This window comes from Agelaius tricolor, unplaced genomic scaffold (assembly GCF_023055355.1).
Source record: "Agelaius tricolor isolate 1412-34295 unplaced genomic scaffold, bAgeTri1.0.p SCAF_17, whole genome shotgun sequence".
In the NCBI taxonomy this organism is placed as follows: Eukaryota; Metazoa; Chordata; class Aves; order Passeriformes; family Icteridae; genus Agelaius; species Agelaius tricolor.
The window spans coordinates 17,933,746-17,950,884 of NW_027269277.1; the positions used below are offsets into that span (position 1 = coordinate 17,933,746).

General features: G+C 46.1%; 1 protein-coding gene across 1 annotated transcript; it reads left to right on the top strand.

Moving 5' to 3' along the window:
• The first annotated feature begins 3,702 nt into the window (after window positions 1–3,702).
• Window positions 3,703–15,222, top strand: LOC139597418 (ras-like protein family member 11A-like). The gene is made up of 4 exons (XM_071442751.1): window positions 3,703–4,126; window positions 5,451–5,507; window positions 7,783–7,865; window positions 12,964–15,222. The coding sequence occupies exons 1-4, from the start codon at window positions 3,982–3,984 to the stop codon at window positions 13,429–13,431; spliced, it is 753 nt and encodes a 250-aa protein (XP_071298852.1). The 5' UTR covers window positions 3,703–3,981; the 3' UTR covers window positions 13,432–15,222.
• The last annotated feature ends 1,917 nt before the right edge of the window (window positions 15,223–17,139 follow it).

The window sequence follows — 17,139 nt, forward strand, 5'->3', positions numbered from 1 at the left end:
CTCATTTCTGCTCCAAAACCAGCCCTGTTTCTCCTCCCAAGTCCCCCTAACATCAATATATTCTATGAAAGATGTACCAGAGGCACATGTAATGGTTACAAATGGACTTCTAGAGGAAAAATCATTTCTGCCAGAGCTAGGCAGAAGGAGAAACATTTCCCAACATGCTGGGACCTTAGCAAGGTCTCTCTGGCTCTGCTCATCTCTTACTCCTTTTGTACAATGCATTAGGAATAATTACAGCCAGTTTTAAAGCATTCTGCCATCCTCCTGTGACAGGCACTATGGTCATGGCAAATACTTTTATTTTTAGCAAGCTTCGTCTCTGAAAATGTGTAGGAGGGCCAACAACAATATAAATAGAAAATCTTCTAACAAACAGAGCCAAAAGCAACACAGAGCAGTAAATAAATCTGTAAAAAAATTTGGTGTGGAAATAACAATCTCTGTGCACCATGCAAAGGCACAGATCTTTGCATGAGCAACCCAAGGGGTGGTAAAGTGAAACCACCAGAACCATCCAAGCGTTTCCAAAGTTGTTCTCAATTTTGCAAACATTCCCCCTCTAATTTAAGTTATTGTTTTTCCAAGAGAATTAGAATTTAAAACATGGGGTTTTTTAGCTAAATATAAGTCCATTGTGCACAAACAATGAATATCTCCTTTAAAAACAATTGTTATTCCACATGCCAAGGGTTACACAATCTCAGAGAGTGTGAATCCTTCTGCAGGGCTTCACTCTCTGAACAGGCTGCTCTGGCAATCTAGAAAATCAGACAAGGGCCACATCTGAAAACCTCTGGGTTTGATTCTGTATCTTACTTTAATCGTTTAAGAATTAAATCCTCCAAGTTGAGAGGAGAGGGGAGCTTGAGAGTAGGTTGAAAACTTTGGAAGAATGCACATCTTTTTATTTGTACTAAAAGCCCTTCTCTCTGCACAGAGATTCCTGCATGTGGTGGAACGAGATCTGGGGAGAAGCACAAGAAGGCAGGGCTGGTGCAGAAGAAATTCATATTGAACCAGATCAGCCAAGGAGCTCCAACTCCACTGCTCTGCTTCCAACATGCAGCCTGAAACTGTTTCACATTTGTTTTAAGCAACCAGAAGCCCTCAGAGCTGCCAAAAGCAGCAGTTTGACATTTCCTGCATCACTGCTGTCTCATTCCTGCCCCCACACATCCCCTCTCCCGTGTCAGCAGCAGATCCAGCCCTGCAAGCACATGGAGCAGCTTCCCTGTCCCTCCTCCCACAGCAGCTGCTCCTTGCCCCTGCTTGGGACTCCTGACTTTTGAGTGCCACATCCAAGCTCAGCATCCTTTGAGCATTCTTTGTGTCTGCCTCACATTCATCCAGGCCAAAGCTCACCCTCCGTGTGCCTCTGACTCCCTTTGTGTTCCTCAGCACCACATTTGGTTTCCCAAAATGATTTCAACTTTTTTTTTTTTTCAGTTGAACGTGCCTCCCTCTTGGAGCAAGCCAGCAGAACTGTTTTCTTCTAGGAATGTCTTTGCTCATATAGAATATTCTTCATGGTCTTTCTGAACTTATCTGGCTTTTTTTTCCTGGGCTGGAGCTCTTGTGGCCACCTAGAAGCTGACAGATCTATGACTGTTTGGTTTTGGAGAAGGACTATTGTGATGAATGGTTTTATATTACTCACTAACATATGCTTTTAATAGCAAATGGGAACAAAGGTTCCAGCACTCAGAGAGGCAGACAGTGACTTACTGCTGCTAACTAATCCCAAATTTATCACTGTCCTGCTCAATAGCACATTTCAAAGTGCTGCCCTATTAATTGACCGCAAGATTTTGAGCTTTTTTCCTATTCTTCCTTTTATTTTGCCTCTTCTTACAAAACTTGTGTGAGATTAAAGCATGCCGGTAAATATATTTCTTGGAAAAGATTTTTTTTAATCAGTGTTTGGGGTTTTGCAAAAATCTGGAAGCAAATTGACCCTGGAAGACTTGCAAACCATTCCTACAGGAGCCATATCCCAAAAGACAGAGGATCCAGCAACTTCCTCCCAGTTCCATGAGCTGCATGAGCTGCATCAGCCTCCAGACCTTTCTTCCTCTTCATCAGCTGCCAGGATGGTCAAAGGAGCAATGCTGGGAGCTTGTAGAGCATCACTGCACAAACACTGCTGCACAACGAGATTTCAGAGGGGAAACAGAGCCTTGGAAAAGGGACATGTCCATAAATCTTGGCATTCTTGTGCTGATTTCACTGCACTGCTGTGCCCCAGGGCTGGATTTTCCTCAGGGCAGTTCACATCCTGTGAAGATGCTGCTGTGGAAGCTGGATACTTTGGGAAGGAGCAGAGATCCAGAGCCCTGCCCTGATTTCCCATCCCCTGGGAGCCCAGGCTGGCTCTGGAGCCTGTTGGGGAGGGCTCAGGTTCGTGCTCTGGGTGCCCATGAGAGCCCCATGAGAGCAGCTGGGCACAGAGAGGCTTTTTGGTAGCTGCAGCCTCTCCAGAGTGAGCCAAGCCCATCTCCTGCCTGCACAGAATCTGCATCCCCAGGTCTCCATGAGCTCTGGGAGTTTATCTCGCTCTCCATTCCCATCCACGTCTCCCACACAGCCTGACAAAGTCCATGTCCCAGCCTCGCCTCTGCTCCCTTCTGAGAAGCCTTCCAAAGATGAATGCACCAACTACATTATTTTTTTAAGTTTAATTTACATCTGTTTTGTATTATTTGCAGTTCTGCTTTATCTGGGTCACTCCCTCCCCAGTGTTCTTCCCTCCCCGCTATCCCAGAGAGCTGAGAGCTGATTGTAGCCAGTGTTCAGTTCCAGGCTGTCATCCCACAGACCCTGCCAGCTGCCCTAAAACCCCACTCAGTTTTCCTAGAGAAGCCATTCTCTCCTCATTCTTCCCTCTGGAAGCCGCCCAGTCTGTCAGCAGCTCCAAATTCCCTTCCCCGCGTTTGCAGAGCCTGCAGTGTCCCACCCCAACGCTGCCCCACGTTCCAGCCGCCCTTCAGGACTCACAAAGCAGCAGATCAAATGTATCCCGGGGGATTCACGGGATGTCAACTGGGATTTTGGAATATCCCACAGCTGCCCGAAAGCTCTGAGGGGGGTGGAAATGTTTATTATCCTGAAGAACGGGATGCCATGGGCTGCGGGGCTCTGGAGGGGCAGCACACAATGAAGGGCCCAGGGAGAACAACAGAGCGCGGGGCTGGGGCCGCGGAAAGGGCGAAGGACCCGGACAGGCAGAACCGGATTATTCACAGCCGAATTAGAGCAGAGCACGGCCGTGACCGCACCGCGCTCCGAGCGCTCCCGTGACGGCTGCAAAGCCCCAAAATCTGGGTTTTAGCAGCCGGCCAGGGGCAGCGCACAAAGCTAGGCCCAGGGACGGCTGTGAGGGGAGAGCTGAGAGGGGAGAGAGCCGTGAGGGGAGAGAGCTATGAGGAGAGAGAGGGCCGTGAGGGGCGAGCCGTGAGGGGAGAGCCGTGAGGGGAGAGAGCCGTGAGGGGAGAGAGCTATGAGGAGAGGGCTATGAGGGGCGAGCCGTGAGGGGAAGGCTGTGAGGGGAGAGCTGAGGGGAGGGCTATGAGGGGAGAGCCGTGAGGGGAGCGCTGTGAGGGGAGAGAGCCGTGAGGGGAGGGCTATGCGGGGAGAGCCGTGAGGGGAGCGCTGTGAGGGGAGAGCCGTGAGGGGCGGTAGGCGCGGCCCGCGCGGGGCCGGGGCAGGAATGTCCTGCTGCCCTCGCCATTGGCTGCGGGCTGCCGGAGTCAGCTTTCACGGGGGCCGATCAAAAAGTTCCCCTCGGCTCTGCGAAGTCGCTGTCTGAGCAGAGGCAGCGGCGGCGGGAGGCCGGGCGCTCTCGCATTCCTCGGGAGAACGCCTGCAGTGGGATGAGAGCGCTCCTGGCTGCCGGCAGAGCCGGGCGAGGACGGGCGCCGCGGAGCCGCGCTCCTGCTTTTCTCCCGCAGCCCGAGCCGAGCAGCCATCCCTTCTGGCATGCTCCTCATCCCTGAGGACACGATGTCTCAGTACTCCACCAACTTCCTGCTGCTGCCCATCCCGGAGTACCCCGCGCTGGACTGCGCGCCCAACAAAATCATCAAGCTGGTGGTGCTGGGCGGCAGCGGCGTGGGCAAGACAGGTAAGGACAGGTGTGTGCCCCGCTTTTCCTTCTCTGCTCCTTCGCTGCCACACACACCCAAACTAGCGACATGAATCGCAGCTTAACTATTTCAATTTGCTTTTATTTTCTTTCTTTTATTTTTTTTTTTTAAGAAAAGGCACAGGAGAATTTTTGAGATTTGCTGTAGATGTGTGAGAAGCCAACATGAGCCAGCAGCGAGTTCTGTACTCACAAATGCTCCTAGCTGCTCTTGTGCAAATTATTTAACTGTAGCTAAATTTCTGCACGCCAAAAGGTGGCTTTTATCCTCCTGCTGTAAGTGTTTTATGCTCTGCAGACAAATCACATCATACAAGATGTGCCTTTATTATTCTTCACAGGAGAGGGGAAGAAAAGAGGGTAAAGAGAGCATTGTTGAATATCTGGTCCATGATTTCAGGAATTATGAAAAGCAGATTGATTTATTACATCTGTGGTTCCACGGGATTCAGCAAAATGTTTGTTTTGGCTTTGAAGCAGCCACATCTTCCTATTATTTTTAAATAGTTTCTTAAAGACAGCTGCACAGGCAGTTTCATTTAAGGGTGCTAAAGGATGACCCAGTATGACTGTGAGAAAAATTATTGCTTGAAATTAAATCCATTATAACATAATGTTGCTTGCAGAATAAGACATTTTATTTAACTCTTAAGTGGTGTTGCAAGTTACTAGGAATCTACTGAGATCAAAGCAGCACAGGAATATAAGTTACTGTTGCCATGATGGGATTTAAATGTTTTATGCAGAAAAAGGAAAATGTTCTTATCAAAGAAAGAGTTTAGGAAAGCAGCTCAGGCTAAGGCAAATAAGAAGCCAGGATGCTCCAGCATGACCCAAGGGTGCAGAGCACATGGGGTTTGTTTGCTGGGTGTGATTAGATATCACTAATGGGTTTTGTGAGAGGTTTTAAGAACCATTCCATCCATCAGCCTCACTTCTTGCATGACAGAAAATGCTTAAATTTGGATTAGCTGCAGTCTACTGGCCTGTTACTCTTCTCCTAAATTATCTCAGACCAAAGGACAGATTATTTTACCTGCAAGCATAGGGAAACAACCTCCCTGAATCCCAGGGCTCATTTCCAACACAAGCTGTGAAAAACTCTGTGCTGGGTACCCCAGGCTGGCCCCAGATCTTTGTCTGTGAGAGCTGAGAGCAGCACTTGCAGAGCAGCCTGTGAGCAATGCAGCGATGAAGGTGGTTCCAAGTGAGATCCTGCTGCAGGAGGATGCCACAGGAGCTGTGCAGGATGCCTCAGGGCTCTCTCTCACTAAGGACCCCCCTTTCTGTCCTTGTTTTGCAGCCCTGGTCGTGCGCTTCCTCACAAAGAGATTTATTGGGGACTACGAAGCCAACACCGGTGAGTTCTGCTCTCCCCAGCAGACTGCAGGGACTGGGGAAGAAATCCTCTCTGCTTTGTGACTGCTGCACCTTACAGGGAAGCCAAGTGGTGTTAGATGTCCATAAGGTGCATATTTTCAGTTAATAGCCTCCAGCTATGACAGCAATAAATCAAAGGCTCTTTATTTATGATCCTTTCAGCTGTTTTTTTTTGTTTTCCCCAAGCTGATGGAAAAGGATCAGAGTAAAAGGTGTGCTTGGGGACATTCCTATAGTGAAACACAGGCTCAAGGAACAGCCTACACATTAACTAAACCATGGAAACCCAGTGCTGCTCCCCCTGCAACCCCAGGGAAGGCAGAGGAATTCTGAGGAGTGTAAACGCAGTTCAGAACCTTTTCTGTGCATTCCCCTTATTTCAGGGGCTATTATAACCAGGGAAACCTTGAAATTGAAACCTTCTCTCCATAGGACAGGCAAAGCAGCCATTCATTCCTTGTTTAATCCAGAGGGTGTGTTCATGTGAACTGTTCCAGGCAAACACTGACTGATTTGGCCAGGGTTATAGGATGGATCCATGTACCCCCTATGCTCACCCCATACATTGGCCACCTCACAGTTTTGGGGTGAAATTGGGCAGAATTCAGAAAATGCTTCACTTTGGAGATGCTTGCTGAGCTCAGGGTGAGGAGGGAGCAGCCCAAGACACCTTTGATCTGAGGAAATGCACTCTGAAAGCTCCTCCTTCCAGCTCCCCCTCCCTGACCCTGGTTAACCCTGATGCTTGGCTGCACTTTTGCTCCTTTTCTTCTGTCACCTCTTCTCTGGGAGGTTGTACATCAAGTGGGAGCTGGGAGCTGTGCAGTGATTGCTGCCAGAGCAGTGCTGGGAGCCACATGCTTTTCCCATTAAGCTCCCAGGCCCATGGCCATGCTGCAGGAGAGGTGAATATTCCAGCAATAAGGAACAGGTGGCAGTGACTGCCCTTGGGATCACTCAGCCCTGCTTGTCCTGGTGCCAGGCATCACTGGGCAGAGCAGGGGCAGTGCCAGTGCCTGGCAGCTCCTGCTCTTTCTTCTGCAGGGAGGGCATCATGGAATGGCAACTTGGGGCTGTCTGGTCTTGGTGCAGGGGTGCAGTGTCTTCTCATCAAACCACCCTGACAGCTTTAAACCAGGGCTGCTTTTAAATACAAACCAAACCCCACCAGGGCTGGGTCCCCTCACAGTGTTAAACCACAACATGATAATGTGGGATTCAGTGCTGAATTTCCTTGTGCTGAAAATGCTCTGTGAGCTCAGGCTCTTTTCCACTGGAATAAAATCACTTGTTTTCTTGAAACAAAGCTGAATTTCAGAAGTGAGGGCATTACTGTCACTAGCTGGGCTCCCTGTTAATGTGAATTCCTTGCTCTGCAGTGGGTGGATTTCTCCACATCTGACATTGTTCTGGAGGCAGCAGTGACAATTGTGCTGGGGCAGGACAGAAGGGCTGTACACAGCAGCTGTGGATTAGCATTTCCTCACAGCCCCACGTGACCTGGGTTAAGTTCTAAAGGAAAATGATGATGACAGCCACCTCTGAACCACAGAGAATGCACAGGATCAAGACTTAAATTTTCATTGTCGTTTACCTCAGCTGCAGTAACAAAATAAAGTCCAAGGCCAAGATAGCAGTGGTTAGACCAGAGCTAGATCAGGCCTAGCTGGGTAGAACTGGCACTTGGCTGTGAATATGTGTCCTCCAGATTAACCAAAGTCAGGTTTAAAGTGTCCAGGCTTTGGGGATTTCAACCAAGCTCTAAATCACACAAACCCCAAAGAGCACCCGGGGGATTTGTACATCATCCCTCATTCTGTGTCCAAAACTGGAACACTTTCCTTTTTTAAAGGCATTCAGAAAAATCCAGCAGGAAACACTCACTCCTTTCGCCAACCCCACCTGGATGTCTTCATTTGTGATTATAAAAGTGAACTGCAATTCTGTTTAAAGCTGACAGTATGGACTGGAAACCTGAGTGGGATTTCTGTGCCCACTTTGAGTGTGTGACTCAATCCTGAGTGACCCTTCCCAGCCCCCAGGCTGGCTGTGCCTCCAGGACATGTCCCCACACAGCAAACACAGCCCCACTGCTGAGCAAACAGCCACACAAACACTCCAGGCCAGGCACTTTCCTACAGGCAGCTCCACATCCTAAACCTCAAAGTCTGGATTTCACCAGTCCCATTTGACCTTTCCTTTATGATTTTGGTTCCCTGGTACAGTCCCTGACTGACATCTTCCTTCTCCCCCAGGTGCTTTGTATTCCAGGAAGTTCACCATAGATGGGGAGCAGATCTCTCTACAGGTGCAGGACACTCCCTTTGTCTCTTTGGAGGTAAAACAACTGCTCTGTGCTCTTCAACACACTTCTGTCTTATGTTTATTGCCAGCACTTCCATCTGTGATTAACTCTGCTTAGCAGCAGGAAAATACCTGGGCTCAAACCCAAGACTAATCAAGGTACCTTAAACTCCTCCAAAATGAGCTCTTGAAGGTGTTAAATCAGGATCCTTCAGGAGTAAGCCAAAATTAAAACAATTTTATTTCCAACACATTACTAAACAGCAGTAACATCACAATCTGATTCCCTCCTGCCAACAGCTTGAATGTTTTATTTTCTGTCAAGTGGTTTCTGTCCCTGCATGGCAGGAAACTCACCTGCCCAGAGGCACAGCTGCCTCAGCTTGGACCTTCCTCCCCACCCAAAGTCCCTCAGATTTAGAGAAATCTTCCTTTCCAAGGGGCCAGGCTTCACAGCAGCTGCCATTTCCAGCTGTGCTGCTTTGCCCTGCTTTCCTTACCCTGGTTTTAAATGTAATTAATTCCTTTTTTTTAAGGTGTTAGCCTTTATCACACTCCTTTTTCTGTCAGTGTTCTAGACAGTTGGACTCAATGATATTAATGACCTTTTCCAATCTTAATGATTCTATAATTCTATTGTGATATTAAAGACCTTTTCCAATCTTAAGGATTTGATGATTCTATTATATTCTAGATTTAAATTTCTACCAGGAACCTCTTTCTGGGAATATTTTTCCAAGCAGGATTTACGCTGTATCTCCTTGAAAATCTGCTTCATATGCAGAATAAGAGGATGAAAACAGTGTCAAAGCAACTGGAAATGTAGTGAAATTTGGGGTTACATGAATAGTGGAAGTCTCCTGAGTAATAATTCCTACAGAGCAGCAGAGATTTCATGATAAAATCAGGTATTCTCATTGCACCAGCAAGCTTAAACTTCTAGATGTGCCCTTAACCTCAGACTAGACTTAGATTTGGCCAATATGTGTTGGGATGGGAGCACCACCTCTCTCCTCATGTACCAGGCTGCCCTGCACAGCTCTGCAGCCTTGTTTGACCTGCACAGAGCCACCTGTGCATCTCTGTGCCACGGGACTCTTCCTCCCTGAATTCCCAGAAGGGAATCAGCAAAGTTCCAATTCCCAAAGTTTCATTTCCAGCTTCTCTGACTGGAAGTGGGGTGAAGGGGAAAGCTTTGATGCAATCCCACTCTGTGCTGTGCAGGGTGCCCTCATCTGCTCTGCACACTCAGAAGCAAACAAAAGCTGCAGTGGAAGCTCTCCAAATATTCAAGTGGGATTTACCAGCACAAAGGCCTTGCCAGCTTGCCCTGCAGAGAGGAGCTGGGGGGTGACTGGGCACCACTGGGATTACCTGAGAAACACTAAACAAAGGGAATCCCCTCTCTCTTCTGTCCCATGGAATAATTTAACTCCTGTTTTCAGATCACACAGATGCTATTTTCCTGTTTAAATTAAAGCTGTGCCCTACAGTTCAGTGACATCAGAGCTGCACAAAATTTAGTCAAGCCTGCAGCTGAGGTTGCTTAGTCAGAAATGATTTTAAATTAGTTAGGAAGGAGTTTCATTTTCCTTGTCCCAGTCCAAGGTCTGTGCTGTTCCAAGATCTCCCACAGACACTCTTATCTCCCCCTGTGTCTGTTTGTCTCAAATGATAAATCTGCAATAATTGAGGGGACTGTGACAGAACAGGTTAAGACTGAGAAAAGGCTGGATTTTTTAATTAAAATTCTTAAGGAAGAGAGTTTCCTGCACTCTGCAGGCTGAGTACAGTGTTCCAGGAGGAAATCATGTGGAAACCCTCAGGATTCAAGCCCCCAGAAATGTGAAATTGTAAGAGAGAAACAGAAGCAGATGAGTGGTTTTGTTGGGTGATTCATTGCTGCTTGGCCTATACACTGCAAAAGCCTGTGTGTTTCATAATTCATTCTGGAGCAGGGATTTCCATTGAAAAAGTAGCCCATTAACCTTTGATTTCCTGAATAAAGCATTCCACTTGGGATTATCCATCCATCCATCCATCCACCTCACTGCTGGGTGGGCCTAGCTGGAGTGAGGAGAATTTCTGCTCTTAGGGCTCTCTGAATGTGCACCTTCTCCAAACCCATTTGCAAAGCTTGCCAGTGCAATTAGTTCCTTTTTTTTCTTTTTTTTTTTTTTTTTTTGGCCATGAAAGGGTTTTGCTGGTGAAAAGAGGCTTCCAGGACATGGAGAGTGGCTAATTATCCCCAGACTGGCTACAGCCCAGACCCCAGCAGTGCAAATTGCCCTTCTTCCCACAGCCTGCCCAGCCTGGCTGGAGTTCACTCTCATTAACCTTCCCAACAAGGCTGCTGGGAGCATCCCTGTGCATCATTCTGCTTTGGGGAGTGAGGGGTTTGTGGAGGAGGGATAAGGGCAGCTGGTAACCAAAGTCACTGCTCACAGGACTGAGCTGGGAGCTGGCAAGGACAAAGAACCTCAAGGTGTGATGAGCCAGTGTCTCTGAGGGCAGTAATGAAATATTTCAGAGGGCACTTGGCTGGCAGAACTCCTGGGGAAAGCTTTGAGCCTAATTTACACTCTGACCCTTCAGAAATTCTGAAATTCTGCTTCCTCCCCCTCAGAGAAGAGCTGTCAGTGGTTCTTCTTTTACTGTCTGATCTACCAGAAGAAAACTGCTCAGTTTTACTCATTCTTTGCTACCTCTGCTCTCTGAAGTTAGGCTTTGTCATTCATGTTTAGGTCTGAATAAAAGTGATCTGTTTGGGGAGAGTGCTGAGCACTACATTCTGTTAGAATGAATGTCAATGGCAGATATGAATTCTGTAGATTAATAGATAATGGAATGTGTTTTCTATTAGTCTTACTGAAGTTGATGAAAAATTCTTGGATAGAATTTAGCAACAATAATAAAAAATTGAGCTCTGTATTTGTGATGTTGAATTCCCCTTAAAATACACAATTTCTACCAGCTTCATGAAGAGCTGTACACAGAATATGTTTGTTATATAAAATATAAATAAAATATATTAAAAAAGGATAGGATAAAGGATATTAAAAAAATTACAACACACAGAAATGTAATATTGACAGGAGTGACAGCTCTTCCAAAGCAAGCAGGCTGCAGCAGGGATCTCCCTCTCTGGCTGGGCTCTCCCTGTCCCAGCAGGGTAACAAAGAGGAGAGGATTAGCTGGAAATAGCTTCATCCTGACAAGAGCTGATCTCTTTTCAAGCCCACAGTGCTGTACTCAGCTTTGTAGTCCCAGAGCTGGTGTTGTTGGGGCTCTAAATAGGAGGGGTGATAGTCTCAAAAATGTGTAACCAGAAAAAAAATTATATAAACCCATCACTGCTCCACAAATTACCAATGAGATTTCAGCTGATTTTCAGTTCCAGTCATTGGTTCTTGGTAACCAATTAGTTTTTTTCAAAAGAACTTTGCCTCTTACTATCTGGAGACCTGCAAGGCAGGAAAACCTGGCAGGGTTCACCAAACAGAGTTAGTGAGAGCCTCTGTCCATGGAGACATTGAGTAAAGAATTGGGAAAAGCCCTGAAAGTCACATGGGGGGACAGCTGTTCACTTGTCATGCTGTGACAAACCTGCTGGAGTTTTAGTGCTCTCACTGTGCCTATCACAGATTTTTTCCACAATAAGAGAGTGAGGTTCTGACTGCTTGGGTAGAAGAGAATTCAGAGCTAACTTTTCAAACCAGTATTTTGGCTTTTCTCTTCAACCAGTTTGCTCTGACCCCTCTCCACTCCACATTACTGCTTTCCTGTAGTATGGGATGAGAGAATCATGGAATCAGTGAGGTTGGAAAAGGAGGAATGAGTCCAACCCATGACTGATCCCCACCCTGCACTGAATGCCACTTCCAGTCATTCCTTGGATACCTCCAGAGATGGGGACTCCAAACCTCCCTGGGCAATGCCTGACCACCCTTTCCATGGAGAAACTCCCCCTGATGTCCACCCTAAACTCCCCTGGTGCAGCTGGAGGTGTTTCCTCTTCTCCTGTCCCTGGGAGCAGAGCCTGCCCACACTTGGCTCCAGTGACCAGGTGTGGATGCAACAGCCTGGTCAGAGAGTGAGAAAATGGGTTTTGTTTTCCCAGAGTGCACTTGTGAGTCTTCTTAGGGAGTTGTAGCAATGATGGTAACTTGTTAGTATAAACAACCTGCAGCTGGTGTTTTCCTCCTCTGTTTTTCTGTTCTTCTCAAGGACTGTTTGTGAGAAAGATGTTTTTGTTAGTTAGATTTGACACATTCTACTTGACTGGCTATCTATAAAAGAGAGGATTTTTTGTATTAAACGCTCTTCTCCTGCAAAGCAGCCTTTGAGTGAATTTGTGTCATTTCTGGCTCAACAGTGACCAATAGGTCACCCCAGAATCTCCTTTTCTCCGTTGTTATCTTGTCACAGGGGTTCCCTACTGTTGTCTCCTTACCACAAAAGTTTCACACCTTCTTGGTGTTTCTCATGGGCAGCCTCTCAGAGCACTGACTCTTGCTTCTTCACAAAGTGGCCAAGTGACCCCAGGTCCCTTCTCAACACCACCCCACTCTTCTATAGCATCTTCTTCTCACTGGTTACAGCTAGGGCCTGTTAAAGTCAGGCCTGCTCCTAATCTTTGATCATTGGCCCACTCAACACTCAACCAAAGCATTTACTGGTCCCAGTGTAGGCAATAGAAAAGACACCACTGGCGTGATAGACACTGCGTACCGTAAGGGAAAGATGAAATAATAATGAATAAACTGAGCTGTAAACAGCAAAGATCAGCCCTTGTACCTTTTGCATCATGGTCTAGCAAGAAAAACCAAGCCAAAGGAATTTAAGTTTGCTATCCTGAAACCCAAGCAAGCTACTTACGAGCAGCTGTTACTGAGCAAACCCGTCTCTGTGGCAGAAGAGTGGGATGGCTTGGGCAACTCCTTAGGGGTGAGATTACTTCTACACTATCTTTATTTTCTTAGATTCTATCCCCCTACATTTCTCCAGGCTGGACAAGCCAGCACAGTGCTGCCAACACACAGAGAGGTTTCAGGGAAAACAGGCCCATGCTCAAGTCCAGCTCAGTGTGGGGCTGATTCCTGATGTGCAAACCCCATGTTGCTGTTTTGCAGGATGACACGGACAGCATCTGCTGCCAGGAGCAGATAAACCGCTCCATCTACTGGGCCGACGGCTTCGTCTTCGTGTTCTCCATCACCGACTACGAGAGCTTCCGCCTGCTGCGCCCGCTGCACCAGCACATCCGCAGGATCCACCCCAACGCCAACATCCCCCTGCTGCTCATGGCCAACAAGGGCGACCTGCTGAGGGCCAGGCAGGTGTCCTCCAAGGAGGGGCTGCAGCTGGCCTCCGAGCTGGGCGGCACCTACTGCGAGGTGTCGGCGCGGGAGAGCTGCGAGGGCGTGCACGAGGCCTTCCAGCAGCTGTGCCAGGAGCTCAGCAGGAGCAGCAGCAGCTGCAACGGGGAGAAGAGGAGAGGTCTCCACCTGGTGAGGCCCAAGTCGCCCAACATGCAGGACTTGAAGAGGCGTTTGAAGCAGGCTCTGACTTCCAAAGGCAAATCTGCCACCGCGCTTTGATGTGCCCGCCCGGGAATCGTGTTCTGGAGCCCTGGGTAAAAGGGCAACGAGCTGGGGAAAAGGGGCATCAGTTCAGCCATCAGGTTGTGGGAGAGACTCAGTCCTGTGAGAGACTGTTTCCTTTGCTCTTCACATCTTCCTCAAAAAGCCCCTGCTCGTTCAGCAGAATTTGCTCTCTGGGGCAAGGATTTCAAAACTGTGGTTTAAAAAAGAGATTGTCCCAAATTCATTCTATCTTTTTATTTCTTTTTGGAAAGGGGTGCACCCACTTGATGTTAAAAAGTGGGTTTTGTTAATGAGAATAATGAAATCCTACTTTTAAGAGATGTGACTTCTCTTGGGGATGGTTGTGTTCCTAAACACAGGCAGTGAACTACAGCAGGGCATGAGGAGAGTGATGGGAGCTGTACTGAGCAAGAAAAATGGAGCAGATCTGCTTCAGTGCAAGAGTGGAAAATAAATGAATTAATTCATTTAAATGAAGAGCATAAATAGTGAAAAGTATTAATTGAAAGAAAGAGTTCTGAGCAATGGGGAGAGATTTGTTCATATGCAAACTTAAGCCTTACGGTGTCTCTTTAAAGGGAGATTTTTTAAGAATCACTATTTTTTCATATTATTTTTGTTTAAAAGCACAGTGACTGCTTTTGAAAGTGATTATTTGGGCAAAATTTGGGGCAGCATTCTGTATATACCAATGTCACAATGTCCAGTAGTTTCTCCATGGTATTTCTCATTTTTCTGAAGGTTTCTTACATGGCAAAAGGGAAAAATAGGAAAAATAGATCAGAATGGTTTAAAACCTGCCAAAAATGGGCTTCACTGATCAAGAGCAAGGAGGTCACCTAAAACTCTTAATTTTTCTTTTCCCCAAACTAGTTAGACTTCAAGTTCAAAACACTTTTAAAGAAACAAAACCTTCACATGAAACATATTTACATCATTAGGTGGTCCAGGGCTTTTTAAAGAAGAAAAGGTTTTATGATGCCTGAAATTCTTGGCTTTGGGAATTCATTATTTTGTTGTTTGAGTGTTTGTTGTTAAAGCCAGGCTTCCCTGAACAGCTCCCAGAACCTCCCAGCCTGTCAGGACCAATCCCAGTGGCAGCAGTGGTTGTGCCTCAGCACGTCCAAGGATTTGGGGCTGCATCCCATGAACTGATTTATGGAAGCAACAACAGCACAGGGAGCTCCCAGCACTCTGTGCTCAGTGAGATGGGCAGCAGTGGGCTTGGACCATGTAAAATTCATGATGCTCCAACCTCTTCAAAGAGAGCAGATGAGCAATTGAAGAGCATGAAATGAAGTCAAGCTCAGTGATTTATACTCAGGGACACTGGAGGGAAACCCGAGTTTGATGGATATGGAAAAACACTCCCAGCTGCAGTTTCATCTGGCAAGACTGAGCTGAATCAACCTTTCCTCATTAGGAGCAGCAAAAATGGAAATGGAGTCTGATGAGTATTTGTACAGCTCAGGGCTTTAAAATGTACTTTGTGTTTTTCATTTCCCTATATTAGACAGCTCTAGCCATGATTTTATCACCTGGATTTGCCTTATCTCCAGCTCACTTTCTGTTTTATTTATTGTTTTCCACAGCTGCTCATCTGAGAATGTCTTGTGTTCTGATTCATTTAAGAGTCTTTCATTCCCACAAATGCTCTGCACCTGGTTTTAAGTTCAGTTTCAAGTGGTATTAGGAGGGGAAAAGTTGGATCATCCAAAAAGGGACTCAAATTATATCAGGGAATTTTTACTTTGGCTTATGCTTAATTAAAAATTTGGTGTTTGAGCAGTGTCATTAATCATCCCTGGCACTCTGGTATTTATGGCATGGAATTTCAATATTTTAAATTAATAATAGCACAGCTCAAATATTGAATGTGAAATTCAATAACTCAAATATTGAATCTAGAGATTCAATGGCTCAAATATTGAGTCTAAAGATTCAATAATAAGAAATAGGACAGTTTGCAAGACACACAGAAATGGAAGTATTTTTGTGTTGGAAAAATGATCACCAGTTTTGAATAGCAATTAACAATTTTGCCACTCCAGTACTGCATAACAAGGGCTAAATTTGCTGAAGACATTTTGCTGACATTGATTTGTTTGCAACTTCCTTCAGCTCAAATCCTTTCTAATTTGGGAAGAAATGTCACCAAAATTCATACCTGTCAATATTTTAGTTTCATTAGTGATTGATAAAAACCTGCAAGGTCTTCCCTATGTAGTGAACAAAATGGTTTCTTATGTGTCACATATTGAAATAATCCTTACTTACATTAAAATCTATTGGTTTTCCTTCTCACAACCTAAGACACCCTGCTTTGGAAATATTCCTTATGTAAGGAAATACTCCTCATGCAAATAAGTATTCCCACATTCCTGTGGAGGGGGGAAAAATATCTACATTTTGGCTAAAGCCAAAAAAGATTGAAACATTTAAGTCTTCTCTTAGATACTAACATGTGGCAAACATTTATTCTGCTGCAGAAACTTTAGTATTTCCTTTGTTCATTGACCAGGAGTACAAATACTGGTTTTAAGCCAGGACTAAGCATCTAAGAAGGCAGTAAAGCTCAGTATTTTTATTTGGGGTGCAGCAGTTGAGCCCCAGGACACCTCACTGTGCCCCAGAGGCAAGGCTGAAGGGCAGCACAAAAAGCAGGGAGAAAAGAATGCTATAGAATTAAGTGCCTAAAAATAATCCTGTACGAGATCAAAGTTTAGTCATGGAGAACCTGATCCTGAATTAGAAACTTCAGGCTGCCAGGGGAAAACTTGTATTCTACTGAAGCTTTCAAATTAACCCTCTAGAGAGAAAGTACAAAGTCAAGAGGGGAGAGGGAAAACAGAGACTTGAGAGTGTGGGGTGATTTTTGGATATCAAGAAAAATTCTCCTCTCAGTTCTATTGATTTAGTCCAGATTAACTCTGCTGGAATCAATACCAACAGCAGTGAACTGTAGAATTCCTTCTTTCAATTCTTTTTTCTCATCCCTCATCATTCTCCTGAGCATTTTAAATCTTTGTGCACCATCTGGTTTTCAAGATGGTTTTACAGCTGGGTTTACTTGGGCACAAAGCAGTTGAGTGATTTGCCCCAAGGTTACACAGCTGAGCAAGTACTTGAGAGGAACTCCAACCCTGTGTCCTTTGTAATTAATTCCCAACTCTCTACAACAGCTCTCAGCCCTTACACCTCCCTCGAGGGATGCACAAAGCACAGGGAGTTGTGTTGCACAGCAATGTAATTAAAGTTGGGAAAAGTCTCCTCAGTTCCACCTGTGCTGTGTGTTGAGCAAAGCCTCGGTGGCAGCCTGGCAGCTCACAGGACACCAGCCAGGCTGGGAGGCACTGGAGATATTTGTTAATGGTTATTTCTGTCTTGTTCCTGGCAGCTGCATCTTGGCCACATCCCTTAATCTGAATTACTGTGCCCACAGGTCACAGAAAGCTGTCACCCACTGCAGCATCCCTGGGATAGAATCACCAAGGAGAAATAAAGGAATTGGCCCCATTTGCATAGGGATGGCTGAAATATTTACATCTGAACTCACATCTTGCTTCTGCATTCCTTTAAAACTCTGTTGTTGTTTGGATCCCACATTTACACCTGGAGCAGAGGACAAAACCAGAAAATTCAGGTCTGATTTCAGGGAACTGCTCAGCCATTTGTATCCAGAGTTGTATCCAGGTTACCTGG

Excerpts from the sequence above, each read along its gene's own strand:
- LOC139597418 (XM_071442751.1), top strand. The coding sequence starts at position 3,982 with ATGCTCCTCATCCCTGAGGACACGATGTCTCAGTACTCCACCAACTTC. Across the intron at positions 5,508-7,782 it reads GGACTACGAAGCCAACACCG|GTGCTTTGTATTCCAGGAAG; the intron begins GTGAGTTCTGCT and ends CTTCTCCCCCAG. Across the intron at positions 7,866-12,963 it reads CTCCCTTTGTCTCTTTGGAG|GATGACACGGACAGCATCTG; the intron begins GTAAAACAACTG and ends GCTGTTTTGCAG.